This window comes from Electrona antarctica (genome assembly GCF_951216825.1).
Source record: "Electrona antarctica genome assembly, chromosome: 4".
NCBI lineage: Eukaryota > Metazoa > Chordata > Actinopteri > Myctophiformes > Myctophidae > Electrona > Electrona antarctica.
This window is the reverse complement of record NC_136809.1, coordinates 45107112-45129759: the sequence shown is the minus strand read 5'-3', so window position 1 is coordinate 45129759 and position 22648 is coordinate 45107112. Positions and strand designations below refer to the sequence as shown.

The window sequence follows — 22648 nt, the reverse complement described above, 5'->3', positions numbered from 1 at the left end:
CATTTCTAGTGGATTGGCAGGATGATGCTGACAGGAAAGAGGAGACACTAGCCATCATTGCAGACCTTCTTGGGTTCAGCTGGACTGGTAAGCTGCCATGGCATATGTATTTTAGTTATATATGAACTATTTTAAAATGTTTTAATATAGTAAAAAATCACACCCGTGTGAACTGAGTGGTGTAAGGTCTTATATAGCCTGATCAGCTGTGGTCTGACGTAATGTCTGAGGTAATGAAATCACACCCGGGTGAACTGGGTGACCGTAGCAACCATGCTCATTTTTTGAGCACAGACAGACAGACTAACAAAGCCAGTTTTTTTTTTTTAATTGCTAGAGCTGGCACGGGAGCTGGACTTCAATGAGGATGAGATCCAGCTGGTGAGGACAGAGAATCCGAACTCCCTCCAGGAGCAGAGCCACGCCCTTCTGCAACGCTGGACTGAACAGGAAGGAAAGCATGCCACAGGTACATCGTTCTCACAGATCCACTGAACACCAAAATCACTTTTTTTAGTTAGTAAATGATGTATTGGGCCACTTCATGATTCTTGCCATTTCCGTGTGTTCGTTGCAAAGGCACAGCTAGGTCTCCTTGTTTCCAGTGCATATTTCACATTAGTCCCACCCTCTAAGAGTTGAAACCGGTACAGTCCAACATCATACCACACTGGCCATGACCACCAGGAGGGTACCACTTTAAATAAGGGCAACCAATACAGCTCAGATAATTTGACCTGAAATGCATTTTATTTTTCATGTCATGTTGGGTACAGCATAAAATCCAAGCAGTGCAGCGGCTGCAGCCAGGTGCTCCGAGCGTTTGATTAGACATCGGTCTGTTATAGAGCGGAGCAGGCATTATCAAGAAATAACACAGCTGAATTCTGTGATTAACCAATCGGAATCAAGCATTCAACCAAGCCGTGTAATATTCCCAGTTAAAGCACCATTCTGTCGCAAGTACTTGCAAGTAGTTGCATGGCGAATCATTGGTGTGGTTTGGGCCTAACTGACAAACCCATTCATCATTCCAACGTTTTGTGCTCAATGTAATTTACATTTACTTCAATCAGTCTTCAATGTTTTATATATTCCACTTAGCTAAAATAGCTATGGTATGGTGATAGATAGTAATGGTGAAAACTCTCCTTTTTTTAACATGATTTCATTGTATGTATTGCTTATGTTTTAATGTAATGCTATTGTGGCCACAGAGGACTGTCTGATCAAGAGGCTGACCAAGATCAACCGTATGGACATCGTCCATCTCATTGAAACACAAATGAACAAGTCTGTTCAAGAGCAAACATCGAGAACCTATGCGGAGATAGAGAAGACATTGGATCACAGTGAAGGTACGGACACTTAAAAACAAAACACAAAACAAACAATCAATCAAAGGCACAATCTTGAATGTTTTAGACCACTGTTTCCCTTGGGTCGCGGATATTTCTTTTGGCCAGAAACCAATCCCAAAAAAACATTTTCATGAATTCGAAACAAATTCAATTTCCAGTAATTTCATGAAGTTAATAAAAAGAAAAATCTAAATTATAAAACAAATGTTTAATTGTTTAAAGTACGAGAAATCTCAGACTTTCAGTACACCATTTATATGCCAACTACGAGAAATCTCTGAGATAAAGTTTTATATTAAAAATGAAACGGTTTAGCTGAAAATCTACTTTTAACACCGGCCCAGTTGCTAGGCAATGCCTTGAATACCGTGCTCCCATAGAGTCCCATTTAAAATAGGATTTTCCCTCGCTGTTTTCTCTGAAACTACGAGCGCTGTCCGTGGTTTTGGTCATCCATCCGCAGTTCGTAACTGATTTGATTGATCAGATTTTTTCATCGCATCGCGATTGAAATATTAACGTTTCTGGCGAAAGATAAACAGCGTGAGCTAATTTCTTCAAGCTGTTTTTTTTTACAATGGAGGTCTGCAAATCGGGAAAACGGAAGTGAAAGTGAGTGAATATGGCAATTTAGTAGTTAAAATAGCCGTATACAAGATCACAACATAGTGCAAAGTAATGCTTTCTGCTATTTTCACTAGCTTCGGTCCCGGGTAAACGTCTAATTTCTATTCTAGATCTCGTGCTAAAAAGTTCGGGAACCACTGTTTTAGACCACACTATAACACTATAACAGCTCAGTGGCCTTGTGGTTAGAGTGTCCGCCCTGAGACTGGGAGGTCGGGGTTCAATCCCTGGCCGGGTCATACCAAAAGACTCTAAAGATGGGACCCAGTGCCTCCCTGCTTGACACTCAGCATCAAGGGTTGGATTGGGGGTAAGTCCCTGCGACATACTAGCGTCATGTCCAGGGGGTGTACTTGTACATCAAGCTGCCTCACGCTACAGAAACAGGAGATAGGCTCCTGCCCTATGGGCCTCATGGCTCGGCAAGGCTACTTATAACACTGTAATCGCCAAACAGTCATCTAGTCATCTGTTTAGATGAGAGTTGATGTATATCTGCTATCCTAGTTACTCTGTAGCACATACTTGTCTTCTTAACCGTCTATTTACTCGACCACCTGCACCTACCCTACATTGTTGGTTGAATAGGTGTCATCATGGCACTTGCCTTACACTTTGTATATTGGTGCTGTCAGGTGGACACTCCTCCTTTTTTATTATTAAATTGTGTAAAAGACAATCTACAAGCTTACAATGCCTCGCGAAGTGTTTTCAGAGATTGTAGATTTCCAAAAGTAGCTAGGGCATTCATTTACAAAAAAAGGTCTCTGCCCGACAGCAACAAGTAAATGCCTAAAATATAAATGTGTGTGGACGTGTGCACAATGCACACATGTATAAACATGTGCATGATTGTGTTTCTTTATGCCAGTGTCGGTAGCACTATCTTCAGTACAAGAGGAAGTAGACAGCCCTAGAATGGTGCGACAGATGGAGGTGGAGTCAGACCGCAGACCGCCCCCTGCTGTCTCGGAAGAGGACCTGTCGGTGGCTTCTCTCTTGGACATGCCTTCCTGGGCGGAGGCTGCTGGACACACCCACTCAGACAGCATCCATGACCTGCTGGAGGAACTAGAGATCCCACAGTACGTTTATTAAAAATTATTAATTATTGTCAGATTGTTGCCACAACAAGTTAACGTAATAATAAAAATACATTTTGTTTGTAACACACTACAGGGTTTAAAAACAATGGCATGACAAAAGAAAAAAACTAAAAACGAATTAAGTTGTATATAAAAACCTAGATAACTCTTCATGTGACCACCGCACTCTGACTTAAGGTGCGTTACCTGTTCAAATCATATCACATAAATAACAGTAATGGGTCACACACTGCATTTCTGTAATTTATTCTTGCATTTTGGACAGGAGACAAACGTTTCGGCTATCCAGCCTTCATCAGTGTCAGTGGACACTGCATTTTGGTCTCCTGTCCAAAATGCAAGAATAAATTACTGAAATGCAGTCTTGGTGTGTGCGACCCATTACCGTTATTTATATGTATATAACAGAGCTAGTGGTGGAGGAGCGCTGAACAAGCAGCACCAGTGTCCTCTCCCGTCTGTCTGTCTGTCTGTCTGTCTGTCTGCCGTCTGTCTCTTTAGCATTTCTGCCGAATCATATTTTATGACCCAGCCTATTTTATCTTTCAGTGAATTGAACCCTAACCCCTGGACATCAGAGGATGCCATTGCACGAGAATCTACAACTAATGATGGCATCAATGAGCAAGTAAGTGTGTCTCCTTGCTCAAAAGATGCAGCCCTGTGGAGGCTAGGATCTAAGGTAGATGACCCCCAGTACAGAGGGAAAGACAATCAACGTTACCCAAGTGTTGCAGTTACACCCCTAGGGGGTGTCACCAGGCCAATGCAAGCTGATGCGGAGTGCAAAGTCCAAGATGACTCCTGCCAGAGCCCACAGTTGGTGAGAGGTGATGAAGATGAGAAATGGCAATCACCTATAAGGATATCTGCACCTAAAGACATTGGTTTAAGCCAGTCTGAATCAGACCAAGCTGAGGCAGACTTCAATGAGTTTTGGGGTATTTTTAGTGATACACCACAAGTTGGTTCTTATGTCTCCACTGAATTGTTTAACTTTACTCCTAAAGCCAAGCCCAAGTCAGATAAAGCCACTGGCAGAGAAATTCCCCCTAGCACAAGCAAGGCTACGTTTTCTGAGCAGTGCCCTATGACTGAAGAAGACAGAGATGAGGATCAAAAAGGCAGGGTCTCTCAGAAACATATAGATGAGATCAGAGCCCACTTTTATAGAATGCTTTATGGTCATGACAAGGCAAGTCTTAAATCCCTGGGCTCAGGTGATCAGGAAGATGATACAAAACTCCATGAGCACAGTGGCGCCCATCCCGAGAGCATGTCCTTCATTGACGAACCTGGAGAGGTTTCAAAATTACACAAAGTACACTCCACTGAGCCTACTAACACAGCTAAGTGCAGCATGATGAAACAAACTATGACATCTAGTGGATCTAGTCCGATGGCAATTGTCTCAACTGAGAGGAACCTTAGTTTCTCTGCTAGTCCAGATGGTGATAGTGTAATAGTCAGGGCAAAAACATCCTACAAGCAAACGGCCATTACTTCCAACATTGCTATGCCCATCACCCAACTCACATCACAAGCACCTGGAAAAGAAATAGCATCTGGAAATGAGTATGACCGATTTATACCGATTTCTGAGAAAGAAGAGATTATGATGTTATCCCCTGAATCTGTGATGTCAATTAGTGATTATAGGGCAATGTCACCTGACTCTCCTTTGGGGGAAAGGAGGATTTTATCTCCAGACTATGCTGATTCATTAGACTATGATGATTCGTTAGATGATGAGATGTATTTCTCAGATGGGCGTCGATCACCAGAGGTTGAATTAAATTTTCTCGAATATAAAGCATCTTATGTAAAAGCTATGTACGAGTATGAAAAGCCAGCATGTCGTTGGGAAGACTCAGACAGTGTGCTAGATTCATATTCTCTTACAGAGTTCTCTGGGGAATTGCGTTCTGGTTCACCCGAGTCCTATGAATCTATGAATGAGTACAGGTCACTGTCCCCTGATTCCCCAGTGCCCGAGTATAGTCCACCTCTACCAGAGTGTCCAATGATACAGGGGGAGTATAGATCATCCTCACCTGTGACTTCAGATATAGATTGTGATGAGTTTTGGCTTGAAGACCTGTTCCCTGACAGTAGATCATGTTCACCAGACTCAGACATATCTATTGACCAATATACACGTCTTTCCCCAGACTCCCCCATTCCACAGTATGGGCCATTATTACCAGAATATTCTGTGTCTTTGTCTACACATAGCTCTTATTCTGCTGAGTCAGTCTATTTTCACCCAGACTACATTGATTTATGTCAAGAGGATTTGTTTCCACAAGAAAGACCAGATTCCCCTGAATCTGTGTTCTCGGAAACTGAATATAATGATTCAAATGATTCATTCGCTAACTCCATGGAATTTGTCAGTTCAGACAGTGACACTGAGATGGAGTGGGATTTTGTACAGTTGTCCTCTGTTACAGAGTACCTGCTGTCCCCTGAATCAATATGTTCAGATGATGGAAATCGTGCTTATCTAGATGATTTGTCCACCTACACAAGGCCAGTTTCTCCAGAATCGGTTGCGTCTGTTGAGGAGCATAAGCCTCTTTCTCCTGACTCACCGGTTCCCCAATACAACAATCTGTGTTGTGATTATTATTTACTTTTCTCAGGAAATAGGTCAGCTTCAACAGAGTTAGAAACTTCAGACTGGGAATATTCAGATATTTGTCTGGAAGGATTAACTCAAGAGGAAAGAGTAGATTCACCTGCTTCTCTCGCATCACTTGATGAATACAGACCCCTGTCTCCTGACTCTCCTGTCCCCCAATTTACATGTTTCTTGCTCGCGGATCAGTCTTCTATTTGGTCAGATAGATCAAATTCTCCAGATTCAACGATGTCGGATGTAGATTATGCTGATTTAAGTCTACACGAGCTGTATTATGAGAATAGAGCTGATTCACCAGGCTCTGTTATGCTACAGATACCATCATATAGAACAGGATTCCCTGGCTGTGAGACTGAGCTAAACACAAATAGTAGTCCAGGTTCTCAGTTCATTTCAGGAGACTACTATCTACATTCAAATTCAAGTGCATATTCTTTACCTTTGCATTTGAATGTTGACTACACTGAGATAGATAGCTGTAAGGAACGATTGTCTTGGAACAAGCCAGATGCCCATGAAACAGAGATGTCAGAGAGGGACATCAGATCTTCCTCTCCAGAATCGGAGGCATCTCAATCCAGTTTTTCATTCTATGAACTGTTACTTTCTGAAGCATCCAGAGCACAACTAAGGAGCCAGTATTGTGATTATTATTTACTATACTCAGGAGGAAAGCCAGGTGAGGTATCTTTGGAGACTTTAAAATCAGTTAGTGAAGATTTAAAGAGTAAAGAGAGTTTATGGAAAGACGAAAGTCAAAGAATTTTGTCACCAGAATCATTGTCTACAGATATTGTTTCATCATATCTCCAGGACTGGTTGGTAGATATTAGACAATCGTCACCAGAATCTGTGATATCAACTGAGGGACATCTCTCTCCTGAATTGGCAATATCGGAATTCATTAATCTACATTGTGATTATTTTATTAAATATTCTGGAAGTAGACCAGTGTCTCCTCTGTCAAGAATCGAAAACTCTGTATATTTTCTTGAATCGTATGATGAAAAACTACGAACCATGATTCTGCCATCTCCAAAATCTCTAGCTTATGCAGATTCTATGCCATGTAATCATATTCAACAATCGGAAATATCAGGTGAAAAGGAAAGGCAACTTGAAGTCAAACTTCCACCTGAATCAGAATATCCAAAGTCAAAAACCATGACTGATGAGAATAGACAAAATACACCTGTATCATCACGAGAATCCATAGCATCAGCTGACGGATACAGTCTTTCGCCATCAATTTGTGGCAAACTTAAGAATCAATACTCTTATTACTATTTGCATTACTCTAGAAGTAGTCCATCATCACCACTCTCAATGATTTCAGATGAGCACAGAGTTGCTATACAGACCAGGCCTACACCACAAGATACTCAGTCATCAGATGATTACTCAAATGCTAATGATCCCTACTCAGACTCTGGTCAAGTTAAACATGTAACACCATCATCCGAACCAGTGGTGTTTAACTTTGTTCACAGACCCAAATATGATTTAAGGTTCATGGAATCAATCTCTCCGAAGACACTGACATTAAACCTGGATGCTGAATCCAACAGTACAGAACATCAGTCTTCTCTGGTCCAATGGAAGACTGACTTCAGAATGGAGTCTGTTCAATCACATGCTGGACCAGATTCTCCGAAATTATGTGAGTTTAAGCAGAGGTTTAGTAACAGGCCCATGTCCCCAGAGTCAATATCTTCAGATTTGGATCATTCACACCTGCAGGACTGGTTGGCAGGACTTAGGCCATCTTCCCCAGGGTCTGTGTCATCACTTGAAGAGTTCTACTTGTCTGACCACCCAAAAATTGGCCAAGTCAGCGATCAACATTGTAATTACTACTTACAGTATACTGAAGGAAGACCTGAGTCACCTCGGTCTATGGTGTCAGACATTGAGTACTCTGGATATTGTTTGGAGGACTTGTTTGATGAAAGCAGGCCAGGCTCACCAGACTCATTCACATCACACGAGAAAACGCAGCAAATTAAGGATTCTCTAGCTGCACTGAGAATATTGTCAGTAGTGAAACCTCTAAGCTATGCAGATGTTGTGAAATGTACAGCCCAATTGAAAGAGGAAGATCCTAGCATTAAACAGGATGCCCATGAAATCAGACCTCTTTCCCCTGAATCATGGTCATCCCACGATGATTTCAATCAGTCTTTCCTCGCCTATTGGATGACTGAATTAAGACCTCAGTCCACTGACTCCGCACCATCTCTGGATGAATATAGGCCCCTCTCTCCTGACTCTCCCATACCTCAATTCAAATGGCAGGTTTTTGCTTCTGATTTTGGATATCTAGCAAATAGGTCGCCTTCACCTTTGTCAGACACATCAGATTGGGAAGATGGCGATATTTGTCTTGAAAGCCTGTTTGAACGAGCTAGACCAGATTCTCCAGAATCCATTTTAGCAGACATGGAACAACTGTCTCGTGAGAGGCCCCTTTCCCCAGAGTCAATGTCTTCAGATTTTGAGTTTTCACAGTTGCAGGACTGGTTGGCAGACTTTAGACCATCTTCCCCAGGGTCTGTGGCATCACTTGACGAGTGTCACTTGTTTGACCACCCAACAGTTGGCCAAGTCAGCGATCAACATTGTAATTACTACTTACAGTATACTGAAGGTAGACCTGAATCACCTCAGTCTATGGTGTCAGATATTGAGTACTCTGGTTATTGTTTGGAGGGCTTGTTTGATGAAAGCAGGCCAGACTCACCAGACTCATTCACATCACACGAGAAAACTCAGCAAATTAAGGATTCTCTAGCTGCACTGAGAATATTGTCAGCAGTGAAACCTCTAAGCTATGCAGATGTTGTGAAAGATACAGCCCAATTGAAAGAGGAAGATCCTAGCATTAAACAGGATGCCCATGAAATCAGACCTCTTTCCCCTGAATCATGGTCATCCCACGATGATTTCAATCAGTCTTTCCTCGCCTATTGGATGACTGAATTAAGACCTCAGTCCACTGACTCCGCACCATCTCTGGATGAATATAGGCCCCTCTCTCCTGACTCTCCCATACCTCAATTCAAATGGCAGGTTTTTGCTTCTGATTTTGGATATCTAGCAAATAGGTCGCCTTCACCAGTGTCAGACACTTCAGATTGGGAAGATGCCGATATATGGCTTGAAAGCCTGTTTGAACGAGCTAGACCAGATTCTCCAGAATCCATTTTAGCAGACATGGAACAGCTATCTCATGAGAGGCCCCTTTCCCCAGAGTCAATGTCCTCAGATTTTGAGTTTTCACAGTTGCAGGACTGGTTGGCAGACTTTAGACCATCTTCCCCAGGGTCTGTGGCCTCACTTGACGAGTGTCACTTGTCTGACCACCCGACAGTTGGCCAAGTCAGCGATCAACATTGTAATTACTACTTACAGTATACTGGAGGTAGACCTGAGTCACCTCGGTCTATGGTGTCAGATATTGAGTACTCTGGTTATTGTTTGGAGGACTTGTTTGATGAAAGCAGGCCAGATTCACCAGACTCATTCACATCACACGAGAAAACGTTGCAAATGAACGATTCTGTAGCTGCTTTGAGAATTCTGTCAGCAGTGAAACCGCTAAGCTATGCAGATGCTGTGAAAGATACAGCCCAATTGAAAGAGGAAGATCCTAGTGTTCAAAAGGAAGCACATGAAATCAGACCTCTTTCCCCTGAATCATGGTCATCCCACGATGATTACAATCAATCTTTCCTCAACTATTGGATGACTGAATTAAGACCTCAGTCCACTGACTCCGCACCATCTCTGGATGAATATAGTCCCCTCTCTCCTGACTCTCCCATACCTCAATTCAAATGGCAGGTTTATGCTTCTGATTTTGGATATTTAGCAAATAGGTCGACTTCACCGGTGTCAGACACATCAGATTGGGAAGATGCCGATATATGTCTTGAAAGCCTGTTTGAACGAGTTAGACCAGATTCTCCAGAATCCATTTTAGCAGACATGGAACAGCTATCTCATGAGAGGCCCCTTTCCCCAGAGTCAATGTCCTCAGATTTTCAGTTTTCACAGTTGCAGGACTGGTTGGCAGACTTTAGACCATCTTCCCCAGGGTCTGTAGCCTCACTTGACGAGTGTCACTTGTCTGACCACCCGACAGTTAGCCAAGTCAGCGATAAACATTGTAATTACTACTTACAGTATACTGGAGGTAGACCTGATTCACCTCGGTCTATGGTGTCAGATATTGAGTACTCTGGTTATTGTTTGGAGGACTTGTTTGATGAAAGCAGGCCAGATTCACCAGACTCATTCACATCACACGAGAAAACGCTGCAAATTAACGATTCTCTAGCTACACTGAGAGTATTGTCAGCAGTGAAACCTCTAAGCTATGCAGATGTTGTGAAAGATACAGCCCAATTGAAAGAGGAAGATCCTAGTGTTCAAAAGGAAGCACATGAAATCAGACCTCTTTCCCCTGAATCATGGTCATCCCACGATGATTACAATCAGTCTTTCCTCGACTATTGGATGACTGAATTAAGACCTCAGTCCACTGACTCCGCACCATCTCTGGATGAATTTAGGTCCCTCTCTCCTGACTCACCCATACCTGAGTTCAAATGGGCGGTTTATGTTTATGAGTTTGGATATCTAGCAAATAGGTCACCTTCACCAGTGTCAGACACTTCAGATTGGGAAGATGCCGATATATGTCTTGAAAGCCTGTTTGAACAAGCTAGACCAGATTCTCCAGAATCCATTTTAGCAGACATTGAACTGGAACAGCTGTCTCATGAGAGGCCCCTTTCCCCAGAATCAATGTCCTCAGATTTTGAGTTTTCACAGTTGCAGGACTGGTTGGCAGACTTTAGACCATCTTCCCCAGGGTCTGTGGCATCAGTTGAGGCATACAGCTCCTGGCGTACTCTCCCGACTCTTGATCAGCTCAGGCACCATCACTGTGATTATTATTTGCATTACCCTAGCAGCAGATCTTTGTCCCCTCTGTCATTTATTTCAGACCTTGATTATTCTGAATATTGCCTACAGGACCTGCTTTCTGACAAAAGACCAGAGTCCCCAGAGTCACTTGTATCAGACTTGGAGCTTGACTTGTTAAGTAAAAGGCACTTGTCACCAGAGTCATTATTGTCAGATTTTGATTATACACAATTGCAGGAGAGTTCAGCAGGATTTGGGACATCCTCACCAGAATCTGTAGAATCATTTGAAGAGTGCTACATTTCTGCTCACCCGACAGTTGGCCAGGTCAAGGATCAACGTTGTATCTATTACTTCCAGTGTACTGGAAGTACATTGAGTATTCTGTCGGCTGTGAAAACTCTAAGCTATGAAGATGTTGTGACACATGAGGCCCACTTGAAAGAGGAAGATCTTTGCGTAAAACAGGAAACATTTGAAGGAGCTAGACCAGATCCTTGTGAATCCATTTTAGAAGACATTGAACTGGAACAGCTGTCTCGTGAGAGGCCCCTTTCCCCAGAGTCAATGTCTTCAGATTTTGTGTTTTCAGAGTTGAAGGACTGGTTGGCAGACTTTAGACCATCTTCCCCAGGGTCTATTGCATCACTTGACGAGTGTCACTTGTATGACCACCTGACAGTTGGCCAAGTCAGCGATCAACATTGTAATTACTACTTACAGTATACTGAAGGTAGACCTGAGTCACCTCGGTCTATGGTGTCAGATATTGAGTACTCTGGTTATTGTTTGGAGGACTTGTTTGATGAAAGCAGGCCAGACTCTCCAGACTCATTCACATCACACGAGAAAACTCAGCAAATTAACGATTCTCTAGCTACACTGAGAGTATTGTCAGCAGTGAAACCTCTAAGCTATGCAGATGTTGTGAAATGTACAGCCCAATTGAAAGAGAAAGATCCTAGTGTTCAAAAGGAAGCACATGAAATCAGACCTCTTTCCCCTGAATCATGGTCATCCCACGATGATTACAATCAGTCTTTCCTCGACTATTGGATGACTGAATTAAGACCTCAGTCCACTGACTCCGCACCATCTCTGGATGAATTTAGGTCCCTCTCTCCTGACTCACCCATACCTGAGTTCAAATGGGCGGTTTATGTTTATGAGTTTGGATATCTAGCAAATAGGTCACCTTCACCAGTGTCAGACACTTCAGATTGGGAAGATGCCGATTTATGTCTTGAAAGCCTGTTTGAACGAGCTAGACCAGATTCTCCAGAATCCATTTTAGCAGACATTGAACTGGAACAGCTGTCTCATGAGAGGCCCCTTTCCCCAGAATCAATGTCCTCAGATTTTGAGTTTTCACAGTTGCAAGACTGGTTGGCAGACTTTAGACCATCTTCCCCAGGGTCTGTGGCATCACTTGACGAGTGTCACTTGTCTGACCACCCGACAGTTGGCCAAGTCAGCGATCAACATTGTAATTACTACTTACAGTATACTGGAGGTAGACCTGAGTCACCTCGGTCTATGGTGTCAGATATTGACTACTCTGGTTATTGTTTGGAGGACTTGTTTGATCAAAGCAGGCTAGATTCACCAGACTCATTCACATCACACAAGAAAACGTTGCAAATTAACGATTCTGTAGCTGCTTTGAGAATTCTGTCAGCAGTGAAACCTCTAAGCTATGCAGATGTTGTGAAAGATACAGCCCAATTGAAAGAGGAAGATCCTAGTGTTCAAAAGGAAGCACATGAAATCAGACCTCTTTCCCCTGAATCATGGTCATCCCACGATGATTACAATCAGTCTTTCCTCAACTATTGGATGACTGAATTAAGACCTCAGTCCACTGACTCCGCACCATCTCTGGATGAATTTAGGTCCCTCTCTCCTGACTCACCCATACCTGAGTTCAAATGGGCGGTTTATGTTTATGAGTTTGGATATCTAGCAAATACGTCACCTTCACCAGTGTCAGACACTTCAGATTGGGAAGATGCCGATTTATGTCTTGAAAGCCTGTTTGAACGAGCTAGACCAGATTCTCCAGAATCCATTTTAGCAGACATTGAACTGGAACAGCTGTCTCATGAGAGGCCCCTTTCCCCAGAATCAATGTCCTCAGATTTTGAGTTTTCACAGTTGCAAGACTGGTTGGCAGACTTTAGACCATCTTCCCCAGGGTCTGTGGCATCACTTGACGAGTGTCACTTGTCTGACCACCCGACAGTTGGCCAAGTCAGCGATCAACATTGTAATTACTACTTACAGTATACTGGAGGTAGACCTGAGTCACCTCGGTCTATGGTGTCAGATATTGACTACTCTGGTTATTGTTTGGAGGACTTGTTTGATGAAAGCAGGCCAGATTCACCAGACTCATTCACATCACACAAGAAAACGTTGCAAATTAACGATTCTGTAGCTGCTTTGAGAATTCTGTCAGCAGTGAAACCTCTAAGCTATGCAGATGTTGTGAAAGATACAGCCCAATTGAAAGAGGAAGATCCTAGTGTTCAAAAGGAAGCACATGAAATCAGACCTCTTTCCCCTGAATCATGGTCATCCCACAATGATTACAATCAGTCTTTCCTCAACTATTGGATGACTGAATTAAGACCTCAGTCCACTGACTCCGCACCATCTCTGGATGAATATAGGCCCCTCTCTCCTGACTCTCCCATACCTCAATTCAAATGGCAGGTTTATGCTTCTGATTTTGGATATTTAGCAAATAGGTCGACTTCACCGGTGTCAGACACATCTGATTGGGAAGATGCCGATATATGGCTTGAAAGCCTGTTTGAACGAGTTAGACCAGATTCTCCAGAATCCATTTTAGCAGACATGGAACAGCTGTCTCGTGAGAGGCCCCTTTCCCCAGAGTCAATGTCTTCAGATTTTGAGTTTTCAGAGTTGCAGGACTGGTTTGCAGACTTTAGACCATCTTCCCCAGGGTCTGTTGCATCACTTGACGAGTGTCACTTGTATGACCACCCGACAGTTGGCCAAGTCAGCGATCAACATTGTAATTACTACTTACAGTATACTGAAGGTAGACCTGAGTCACCTCGGTCTATGGTGTCAGATATTGAGTACTCTGGTTATTGTTTGGAGGACTTGTTTGATGAAAGCAGGCCAGACTCACCAGACTCATTCACATCACACGAGAAAACTCAGCAAATTAACGATTCTCTAGCTACACTGAGAGTATTGTCAGAAGTGAAACCTCTAAGCTATGCAGATGTTGTGAAATGTACAGCCCAATTGAAAGAGAAAGATCCTAGTGTTCAAAAGGAAGCACATGAAATCAGACCTCTTTCCCCTGAATCATGGTCATCCCACGATGATTACAATCAGTCTTTCCTCGACTATTGGATGACTGAATTAAGACCTCAGTCCACTGACTCCGCACCATCTCTGGATGAATTTAGGTCCCTCTCTCCTGACTCACCCATACCTGAGTTCAAATGGGCGGTTTATGTTTATGAGTTTGGATATCTAGCAAATAGGTCACCTTCACCAGTGTCAGACACTTCAGATTGGGAAGATGCCGATTTATGTCTTGAAAGCCTGTTTGAACGAGCTAGACCAGATTCTCCAGAATCCATTTTAGCAGACATTGAACTGGAACAGCTGTCTCATGAGAGGCCCCTTTCCCCAGAATCAATGTCCTCAGATTTTGAGTTTTCACAGTTGCAAGACTGGTTGGCAGACTTTAGACCATCTTCCCCAGGGTCTGTGGCATCACTTGACGAGTGTCACTTGTCTGACCACCCGACAGTTGGCCAAGTCAGCGATCAACATTGTAATTACTACTTACAGTATACTGGAGGTAGACCTGAGTCACCTCGGTCTATGGTGTCAGATATTGACTACTCTGGTTATTGTTTGGAGGACTTGTTTGATGAAAGCAGGCCAGATTCACCAGACTCATTCACATCACACAAGAAAACGTTGCAAATTAACGATTCTCTAGCTACACTGAGAGTATTGTCAGCAGTGAAACCTCTAAGCTATGCAGATGTTGTGAAATGTACAGCCCAATTGAAAGAGAAAGATCCTAGTGTTCAAAAGGAAGCACATGAAATCAGACCTCTTTCCCCTGAATCATGGTCATCCCACGATGATTACAATCAGTCTTTCCTCGACTATTGGATGACTGAATTAAGACCTCAGTCCACTGACTCCGCACCATCTCTGGATGAATATAGGCCCCTCTCTCCTGACTCTCCCATACCTCAATTCAAATGGCAGGTTTATGCTTCTGATTTTGGATATTTAGCAAATAGGTCGACTTCACCTGTGTCAGACACATCTGATTGGGAAGATGCCGATATATGGCTTGAAAGCCTGTTTGAACGAGTTAGACCAGATTCTCCAGAATCCATTTTAGCAGACATGGAACAGCTGTCTCGTGAGAGGCCCCTTTCCCCAGAGTCAATGTCTTCAGATTTTGAGTTTTCAGAGTTGCAGGACTGGTTGGCAGACTTTAGACCATCTTCCCCAGGGTCTGTTGCATCACTTGACGAGTGTCACTTGTATGACCACGCGACAGTTGGCCAAGTCAGCGATCAACATTGTAATTACTACTTACAGTATACTGAAGGTAGACCTGAGTCACCTCGGTCTATGGTGTCAGATATTGAGTACTCTGGTTATTGTTTGGAGGACTTGTTTGATGAAAGCAGGCCAGACTCACCAGACTCATTCACATCACACGAGAAAACTCAGCAAATTAACGATTCTCTAGCTACACTGAGAGTATTGTCAGAAGTGAAACCTCTAAGCTATGCAGATGTTGTGAAATGTACAGCCCAATTGAAAGAGAAAGATCCTAGTGTTCAAAAGGAAGCACATGAAATCAGACCTCTTTCCCCTGAATCATGGTCATCCCACGATGATTACAATCAGTCTTTCCTCGACTATTGGATGACTGAATTAAGACCTCAGTCCACTGACTCCGCACCATCTCTGGATGAATTTAGGTCCCTCTCTCCTGACTCACCCATACCTGAGTTCAAATGGGCGGTTTATGTTTCTGAGTTTGGATATCTAGCAAATAGGTCACCTTCACCAGTGTCAGACACTTCAGATTGGGAAGATGCCGATTTATGTCTTGAAAGCCTGTTTGAACGAGCTAGACCAGATTCTCCAGAATCCATTTTAGCAGACATTGAACTGGAACAGCTGTCTCGTGAGAGGCCCCTTTCCCCAGAGTCAATGTCTTCAGATTTTGAGTTTTCAGAGTTGCAGGACTGGTTGGCAGACTTTAGACCATCTTCCCCAGGGTCTGTTGCATCACTTGACAAGTGTCACTTGTATGACCACCCGACAGTTGGCCAAGTCAGCGATCAACATTGTAATTACTACTTACAGTATACTGAAGGTAGACCTGAGTCACCTCGGTCTATGGTGTCAGATATTGAGTACTCTGGTTATTGTTTGGAGGACTTGTTTGATGAAAGCAGGCCAGACTCACCAGACTCATTCACATCACACGAGAAAACTCAGCAAATTAACGATTCTCTAGCTACACTGAGAGTATTGTCAGCAGTGAAACCTCTAAGCTATGCAGATGTTGTGAAATGTACAGCCCAATTGAAAGAGAAAGATCCTAGTGTTCAAAAGGAAGCACATGAAATCAGACCTCTTTCCCCTGAATCATGGTCATCCCACGATGATTACAATCAGTCTTTCCTCGACTATTGGATGACTGAATTAAGACCTCAGTCCACTGACTCCGCACCATCTCTGGATGAATTTAGGTCCCTCTCTCCTGACTCACCCATACCTGAGTTCAAATGGGCGGTTTATGTTTCTGAGTTTGGATATCTAGCAAATAGGTCACCTTCACCAGTGTCAGACACTTCAGATTGGGAAGATGCCGATTTATGTCTTGAAAGCCTGTTTGAACGAGCTAGACCAGATTCTCCAGAATCCATTTTAGCAGACATTGAACTGGAACAGCTGTCTCATGAGAGGCCCCTTTCCCCAGAATCAATGTCCTCAGATTTTGAGTTTTCACAGTTGCAAGACTGGTTGGCAGACTTTAGACCATCTTCCCCAGGGTCTGTGGCATCACTTGACGAGTGTCACTTGTCTGACCACCCGACAGTTGGCCAAGTCAGCGATCAACATTGCAATTACTACTTACAGTATACTGGAGGTAGACCTGAGTCACCTCGGTCTATGGTGTCAGATATTGACTACTCTGGTTATTGTTTGGAGGACTTGTTTGATGAAAGCAGGCCAGATTCACCAGACTCATTCACATCACACAAGAAAACGTTGCAAATTAACGATTCTGTAGCTGCTTTGAGAATTCTGTCAGCAGTGAAACCTCTAAGCTATGCAGATGTTGTGAAAGATACAGCCCAATTGAAAGAGGAAGATCCTAGTGTTCAAAAGGAAGCACATGAAATCAGACCTCTTTCCCCTGAATCATGGTCATCCCACGATGATTACAATCAGTCTTTCCTCAACTATTGGATGACTGAATTAAGACCTCAGTCCACTGACTCCGCACCATCTCTGGATGAATATAGGCCCCTCTCTCCTGACTCTCCCATACCTCAATTCAAATGGCAGGTTTATGCTTCTGATTTTGGATATTTAGCAAATAGGTCGACTTCACCGGTGTCAGACACATCTGATTGGGAAGATGCCGATATATGGCTTGAAAGCCTGTTTGAACGAGTTAGACCAGATTCTCCAGAATCCATTTTAGCAGACATGGAACAGCTGTCTCGTGAGAGGCCCCTTTCCCCAGAGTCAATGTCTTCAGATTTTGAGTTTTCAGAGTTGCAGGACTGGTTGGCAGACTTTAGACCATCTTCCCCAGGGTCTGTTGCATCACTTGACGAGTGTCACTTGTATGACCACCCGACAGTTGGCCAAGTTAGCGATCAACATTGTAATTACTACTTACAGTATACTGAAGGTAGACCTGAGTCACCTCGGTCTATGGTGTCAGATATTGAGTACTCTGGTTATTGTTTGGAGGACTTGTTTGATGAAAGCAGGCCAGACTCACCAGACTCATTCACATCACACGAGAAAACTCAGCAAATTAACGATTCTCTAGCTACACTGAGAGTATTGTCAGAAGTGAAACCTCTAAGCTATGCAGATGTTGTGAAATGTACAGCCCAATTGAAAGAGAAAGATCCTAGTGTTCAAAAGGAAGCACATGAAATCAGACCTCTTTCCCCTGAATCATGGTCATCCCACGATGATTACAATCAGTCTTTCCTCGACTATTGGATGACTGAATTAAGACCTCAGTCCACTGACTCCGCACCATCTCTGGATGAATTTAGGTCCCTCTCTCCTGACTCACCCATACCTGAGTTCAAATGGGCGGTTTATGTTTATGAGTTTGGATATCTAGCAAATAGGTCACCTTCACCAGTGTCAGACACTTCAGATTGGGAAGATGCCGATTTATGTCTTGAAAGCCTGTTTGAACGAGCTAGACCAGATTCTCCAGAATCCATTTTAGCAGACATTGAACTGGAACAGCTGTCTCATGAGAGGCCCCTTTCCCCAGAATCAATGTCCTCAGATTTTGAGTTTTCACAGTTGCAAGACTGGTTGGCAGACTTTAGACCATCTTCCCCAGGGTCTGTGGCATCACTTGACGAGTGTCACTTGTCTGACCACCCGACAGTTGGCCAAGTCAGCGATCAACATTGTAATTACTACTTACAGTATACTGGAGGTAGACCTGAGTCACCTCGGTCTATGGTGTCAGATATTGACTACTCTGGTTATTGTTTGGAGGACTTGTTTGATGAAAGCAGGCCAGATTCACCAGACTCATTCACATCACACAAGAAAACGTTGCAAATTAACGATTCTCTAGCTACACTGAGAGTATTGTCAGCAGTGAAACCTCTAAGCTATGCAGATGTTGTGAAATGTACAGCCCAATTGAAAGAGAAAGATCCTAGTGTTCAAAAGGAAGCACATGAAATCAGACCTCTTTCCCCTGAATCATGGTCATCCCACGATGATTACAATCAGTCTTTCCTCGACTATTGGATGACTGAATTAAGACCTCAGTCCACTGACTCCGCACCATCTCTGGATGAATTTAGGTCCCTCTCTCCTGACTCACCCATACCTGAGTTCAAATGGGCGGTTTATGTTTCTGAGTTTGGATATCTAGCAAATAGGTCACCTTCACCAGTGTCAGACACTTCAGATTGGGAAGATGCCGATTTATGTCTTGAAAGCCTGTTTGAACGAGCTAGACCAGATTCTCCAGAATCCATTTTAGCAGACATTGAACTGGAACAGCTGTCTCATGAGAGGCCCCTTTCCCCAGAATCAATGTCCTCAGATTTTGAGTTTTCACAGTTGCAAGACTGGTTGGCAGACTTTAGACCATCTTCCCCAGGGTCTGTGGCATCACTTGACGAGTGTCACTTGTCTGACCACCCGACAGTTGGCCAAGTCAGCGATCAACATTGTAATTACTACTTACAGTATACTGGAGGTAGACCTGAGTCACCTCGGTCTATGGTGTCAGATATTGACTACTCTGGTTATTGTTTGGAGGACTTGTTTGATGAAAGCAGGCCAGATTCACCAGACTCATTCACATCACACAAGAAAACGTTGCAAATTAACGATTCTCTAGCTACACTGAGAGTATTGTCAGCAGTGAAACCTCTAAGCTATGCAGATGTTGTGAAATGTACAGCCCAATTGAAAGAGAAAGATCCTAGTGTTCAAAAGGAAGCACATGAAATCAGACCTCTTTCCCCTGAATCATGGTCATCCCACGATGATTACAATCAGTCTTTCCTCGACTATTGGATGACTGAATTAAGACCTCAGTCCACTGACTCCGCACCATCTCTGGATGAATATAGGCCCCTCTCTCCTGACTCTCCCATACCTCAATTCAAATGGCAGGTTTATGCTTCTGATTTTGGATATTTAGCAAATAGGTCGACTTCACCGGTGTCAGACACATCTGATTGGGAAGATGCCGATATATGGCTTGAAAGCCTGTTTGAACGAGTTAGACCAGATTCTCCAGAATCCATTTTAGCAGACATGGAACAGCTGTCTCGTGAGAGGCCCCTTTCCCCAGAGTCAATGTCTTCAGATTTTGAGTTTTCAGAGTTGCAGGACTGGTTGGCAGACTTTAGACCATCTTCCCCAGGGTCTGTTGCATCACTTGACGAGTGTCACTTGTATGACCACCCGACAGTTGGCCAAGTCAGCGATCAACATTGTAATTACTACTTACAGTATACTGAAGGTAGACCTGAGTCACCTCGGTCTATGGTGTCAGATATTGAGTACTCTGGTTATTGTTTGGAGGACTTGTTTGATGAAAGCAGGCCAGACTCACCAGACTCATTCACATCACACGAGAAAACTCAGCAAATTAACGATTCTCTAGCTACACTGAGAGTATTGTCAGAAGTGAAACCTCTAAGCTATGCAGATGTTGTGAAATGTACAGCCCAATTGAAAGAGAAAGATCCTAGTGTTCAAAAGGAAGCACATGAAATCAGACCTCTTTCCCCTGAATCATGGTCATCCCACGATGATTACAATCAGTCTTTCCTCGACTATTGGATGACTGAATTAAGACCTCAGTCCACTGACTCCGCACCATCTCTGGATGAATTTAGGTCCCTCTCTCCTGACTCACCCATACCTGAGTTCAAATGGGCGGTTTATGTTTCTGAGTTTGGATATCTAGCAAATAGGTCACCTTCACCAGTGTCAGACACTTCAGATTGGGAAGATGCCGATGTATGTCTTGAAAGCCTGTTTGAACGAGCTAGACCAGATTCTCCAGAATCCATTTTAGCAGACATTGAACTGGAACAGCTGTCTCATGAGAGGCCCCTTTCCCCAGAATCAATATCCTCAGATTTTGAGTTTTCACAGTTGCAAGACTGGTTGGCAGACTTTAGACCATCTTCCCCAGGGTCTGTGGCATCACTTGACGAGTGTCACTTGTCTGACCACCCGACAGTTGGCCAAGTCAGCGATCAACATTGTAATTACTACTTACAGTATACTGGAGGTAGACCTGAGTCACCTCGGTCTATGGTGTCAGATATTGACTACTCTGGTTATTGTTTGGAGGACTTGTTTGATGAAAGCAGGCCAGATTCACCAGACTCATTCACATCACACAAGAAAACGTTGCAAATTAACGATTCTGTAGCTGCTTTGAGAATTCTGTCAGCAGTGAAACCTCTAAGCTATGCAGATGTTGTGAAAGATACAGCCCAATTGAAAGAGGAAGATCCTAGTGTTCAAAAGGAAGCACATGAAATCAGACCTCTTTCCCCTGAATCATGGTCATCCCACGATGATTACAATCAGTCTTTCCTCAACTATTGGATGACTGAATTAAGACCTCAGTCCACTGACTCCGCACCATCTCTGGATGAATATAGGCCCCTCTCTCCTGACTCTCCCATACCTCAATTCAAATGGCAGGTTTATGCTTCTGATTTTGGATATTTAGCAAATAGGTCGACTTCACCGGTGTCAGACACATCTGATTGGGAAGATGCCGATATATGGCTTGAAAGCCTGTTTGAACGAGTTAGACCAGATTCTCCAGAATCCATTTTAGCAGACATGGAACAGCTGTCTCGTGAGAGGCCCCTTTCCCCAGAGTCAATGTCTTCAGATTTTGAGTTTTCAGAGTTGCAGGACTGGTTGGCAGACTTTAGACCATCTTCCCCAGGGTCTGTTGCATCACTTGACGAGTGTCACTTGTATGACCACCCGACAGTTGGCCAAGTCAGCGATCAACATTGTAATTACTACTTACAGTATACTGAAGGTAGACCTGAGTCACCTCGGTCTATGGTGTCAGATATTGAGTACTCTGGTTATTGTTTGGAGGACTTGTTTGATGAAAGCAGGCCAGACTCACCAGACTCATTCACATCACACGAGAAAACTCAGCAAATTAACGATTCTCTAGCTACACTGAGAGTATTGTCAGCAGTGAAACCTCTAAGCTATGCAGATGTTGTGAAATGTACAGCCCAATTGAAAGAGAAAGATCCTAGTGTTCAAAAGGAAGCACATGAAATCAGACCTCTTTCCCCTGAATCATGGTCATCCCACGATGATTACAATCAGTCTTTCCTCGACTATTGGATGACTGAATTAAGACCTCAGTCCACTGACTCCGCACCATCTCTGGATGAATTTAGGTCCCTCTCTCCTGACTCACCCATACCTGAGTTCAAATGGGCGGTTTATGTTTATGAGTTTGGATATCTAGCAAATAGGTCACCTTCACCAGTGTCAGACACTTCAGATTGGGAAGATGCCGATTTATGTCTTGAAAGCCTGTTTGAACGAGCTAGACCAGATTCTCCAGAATCCATTTTAGCAGACATTGAACTGGAACAGCTGTCTCATGAGAGGCCCCTTTCCCCAGAATCAATGTCCTCAGATTTTGAGTTTTCACAGTTGCAAGACTGGTTGGCAGACTTTAGACCATCTTCCCCAGGGTCTGTGGCATCACTTGACGAGTGTCACTTGTCTGACCACCCGACAGTTGGCCAAGTCAGCGATCAACATTGTAATTACTACTTACAGTATACTGGAGGTAGACCTGAGTCACCTCGGTCTATGGTGTCAGATATTGACTACTCTGGTTATTGTTTGGAGGACTTGTTTGATGAAAGCAGGCCAGATTCACCAGACTCATTCACATCACACAAGAAAACGTTGCAAATTAACGATTCTCTAGCTACACTGAGAGTATTGTCAGCAGTGAAACCTCTAAGCTATGCAGATGTTGTGAAATGTACAGCCCAATTGAAAGAGAAAGATCCTAGTGTTCAAAAGGAAGCACATGAAATCAGACCTCTTTCCCCTGAATCATGGTCATCCCACGATGATTACAATCAGTCTTTCCTCGACTATTGGATGACTGAATTAAGACCTCAGTCCACTGACTC

The 22648-nt window shown here is 43.4% G+C and overlaps 1 protein-coding gene across 1 annotated transcript in view; it reads left to right on the top strand.

The window, feature by feature from the left end:
• Positions 1–22648, top strand: part of ank2a (ankyrin 2a, neuronal) — a 149134-nt gene that overhangs the window by 75572 nt on the left and 50914 nt on the right. Inside the window, exons 40-44 of the mRNA XM_079499903.1 lie at positions 10–87; positions 338–469; positions 1218–1358; positions 2860–3073; positions 3644–3722. Of these exons, the coding sequence (XP_079356029.1) occupies positions 10–87; positions 338–469; positions 1218–1358; positions 2860–3073; positions 3644–3722 (644 nt within the window). The remainder of the gene's footprint in view (positions 1–9; positions 88–337; positions 470–1217; positions 1359–2859; positions 3074–3643; positions 3723–22648) is intronic.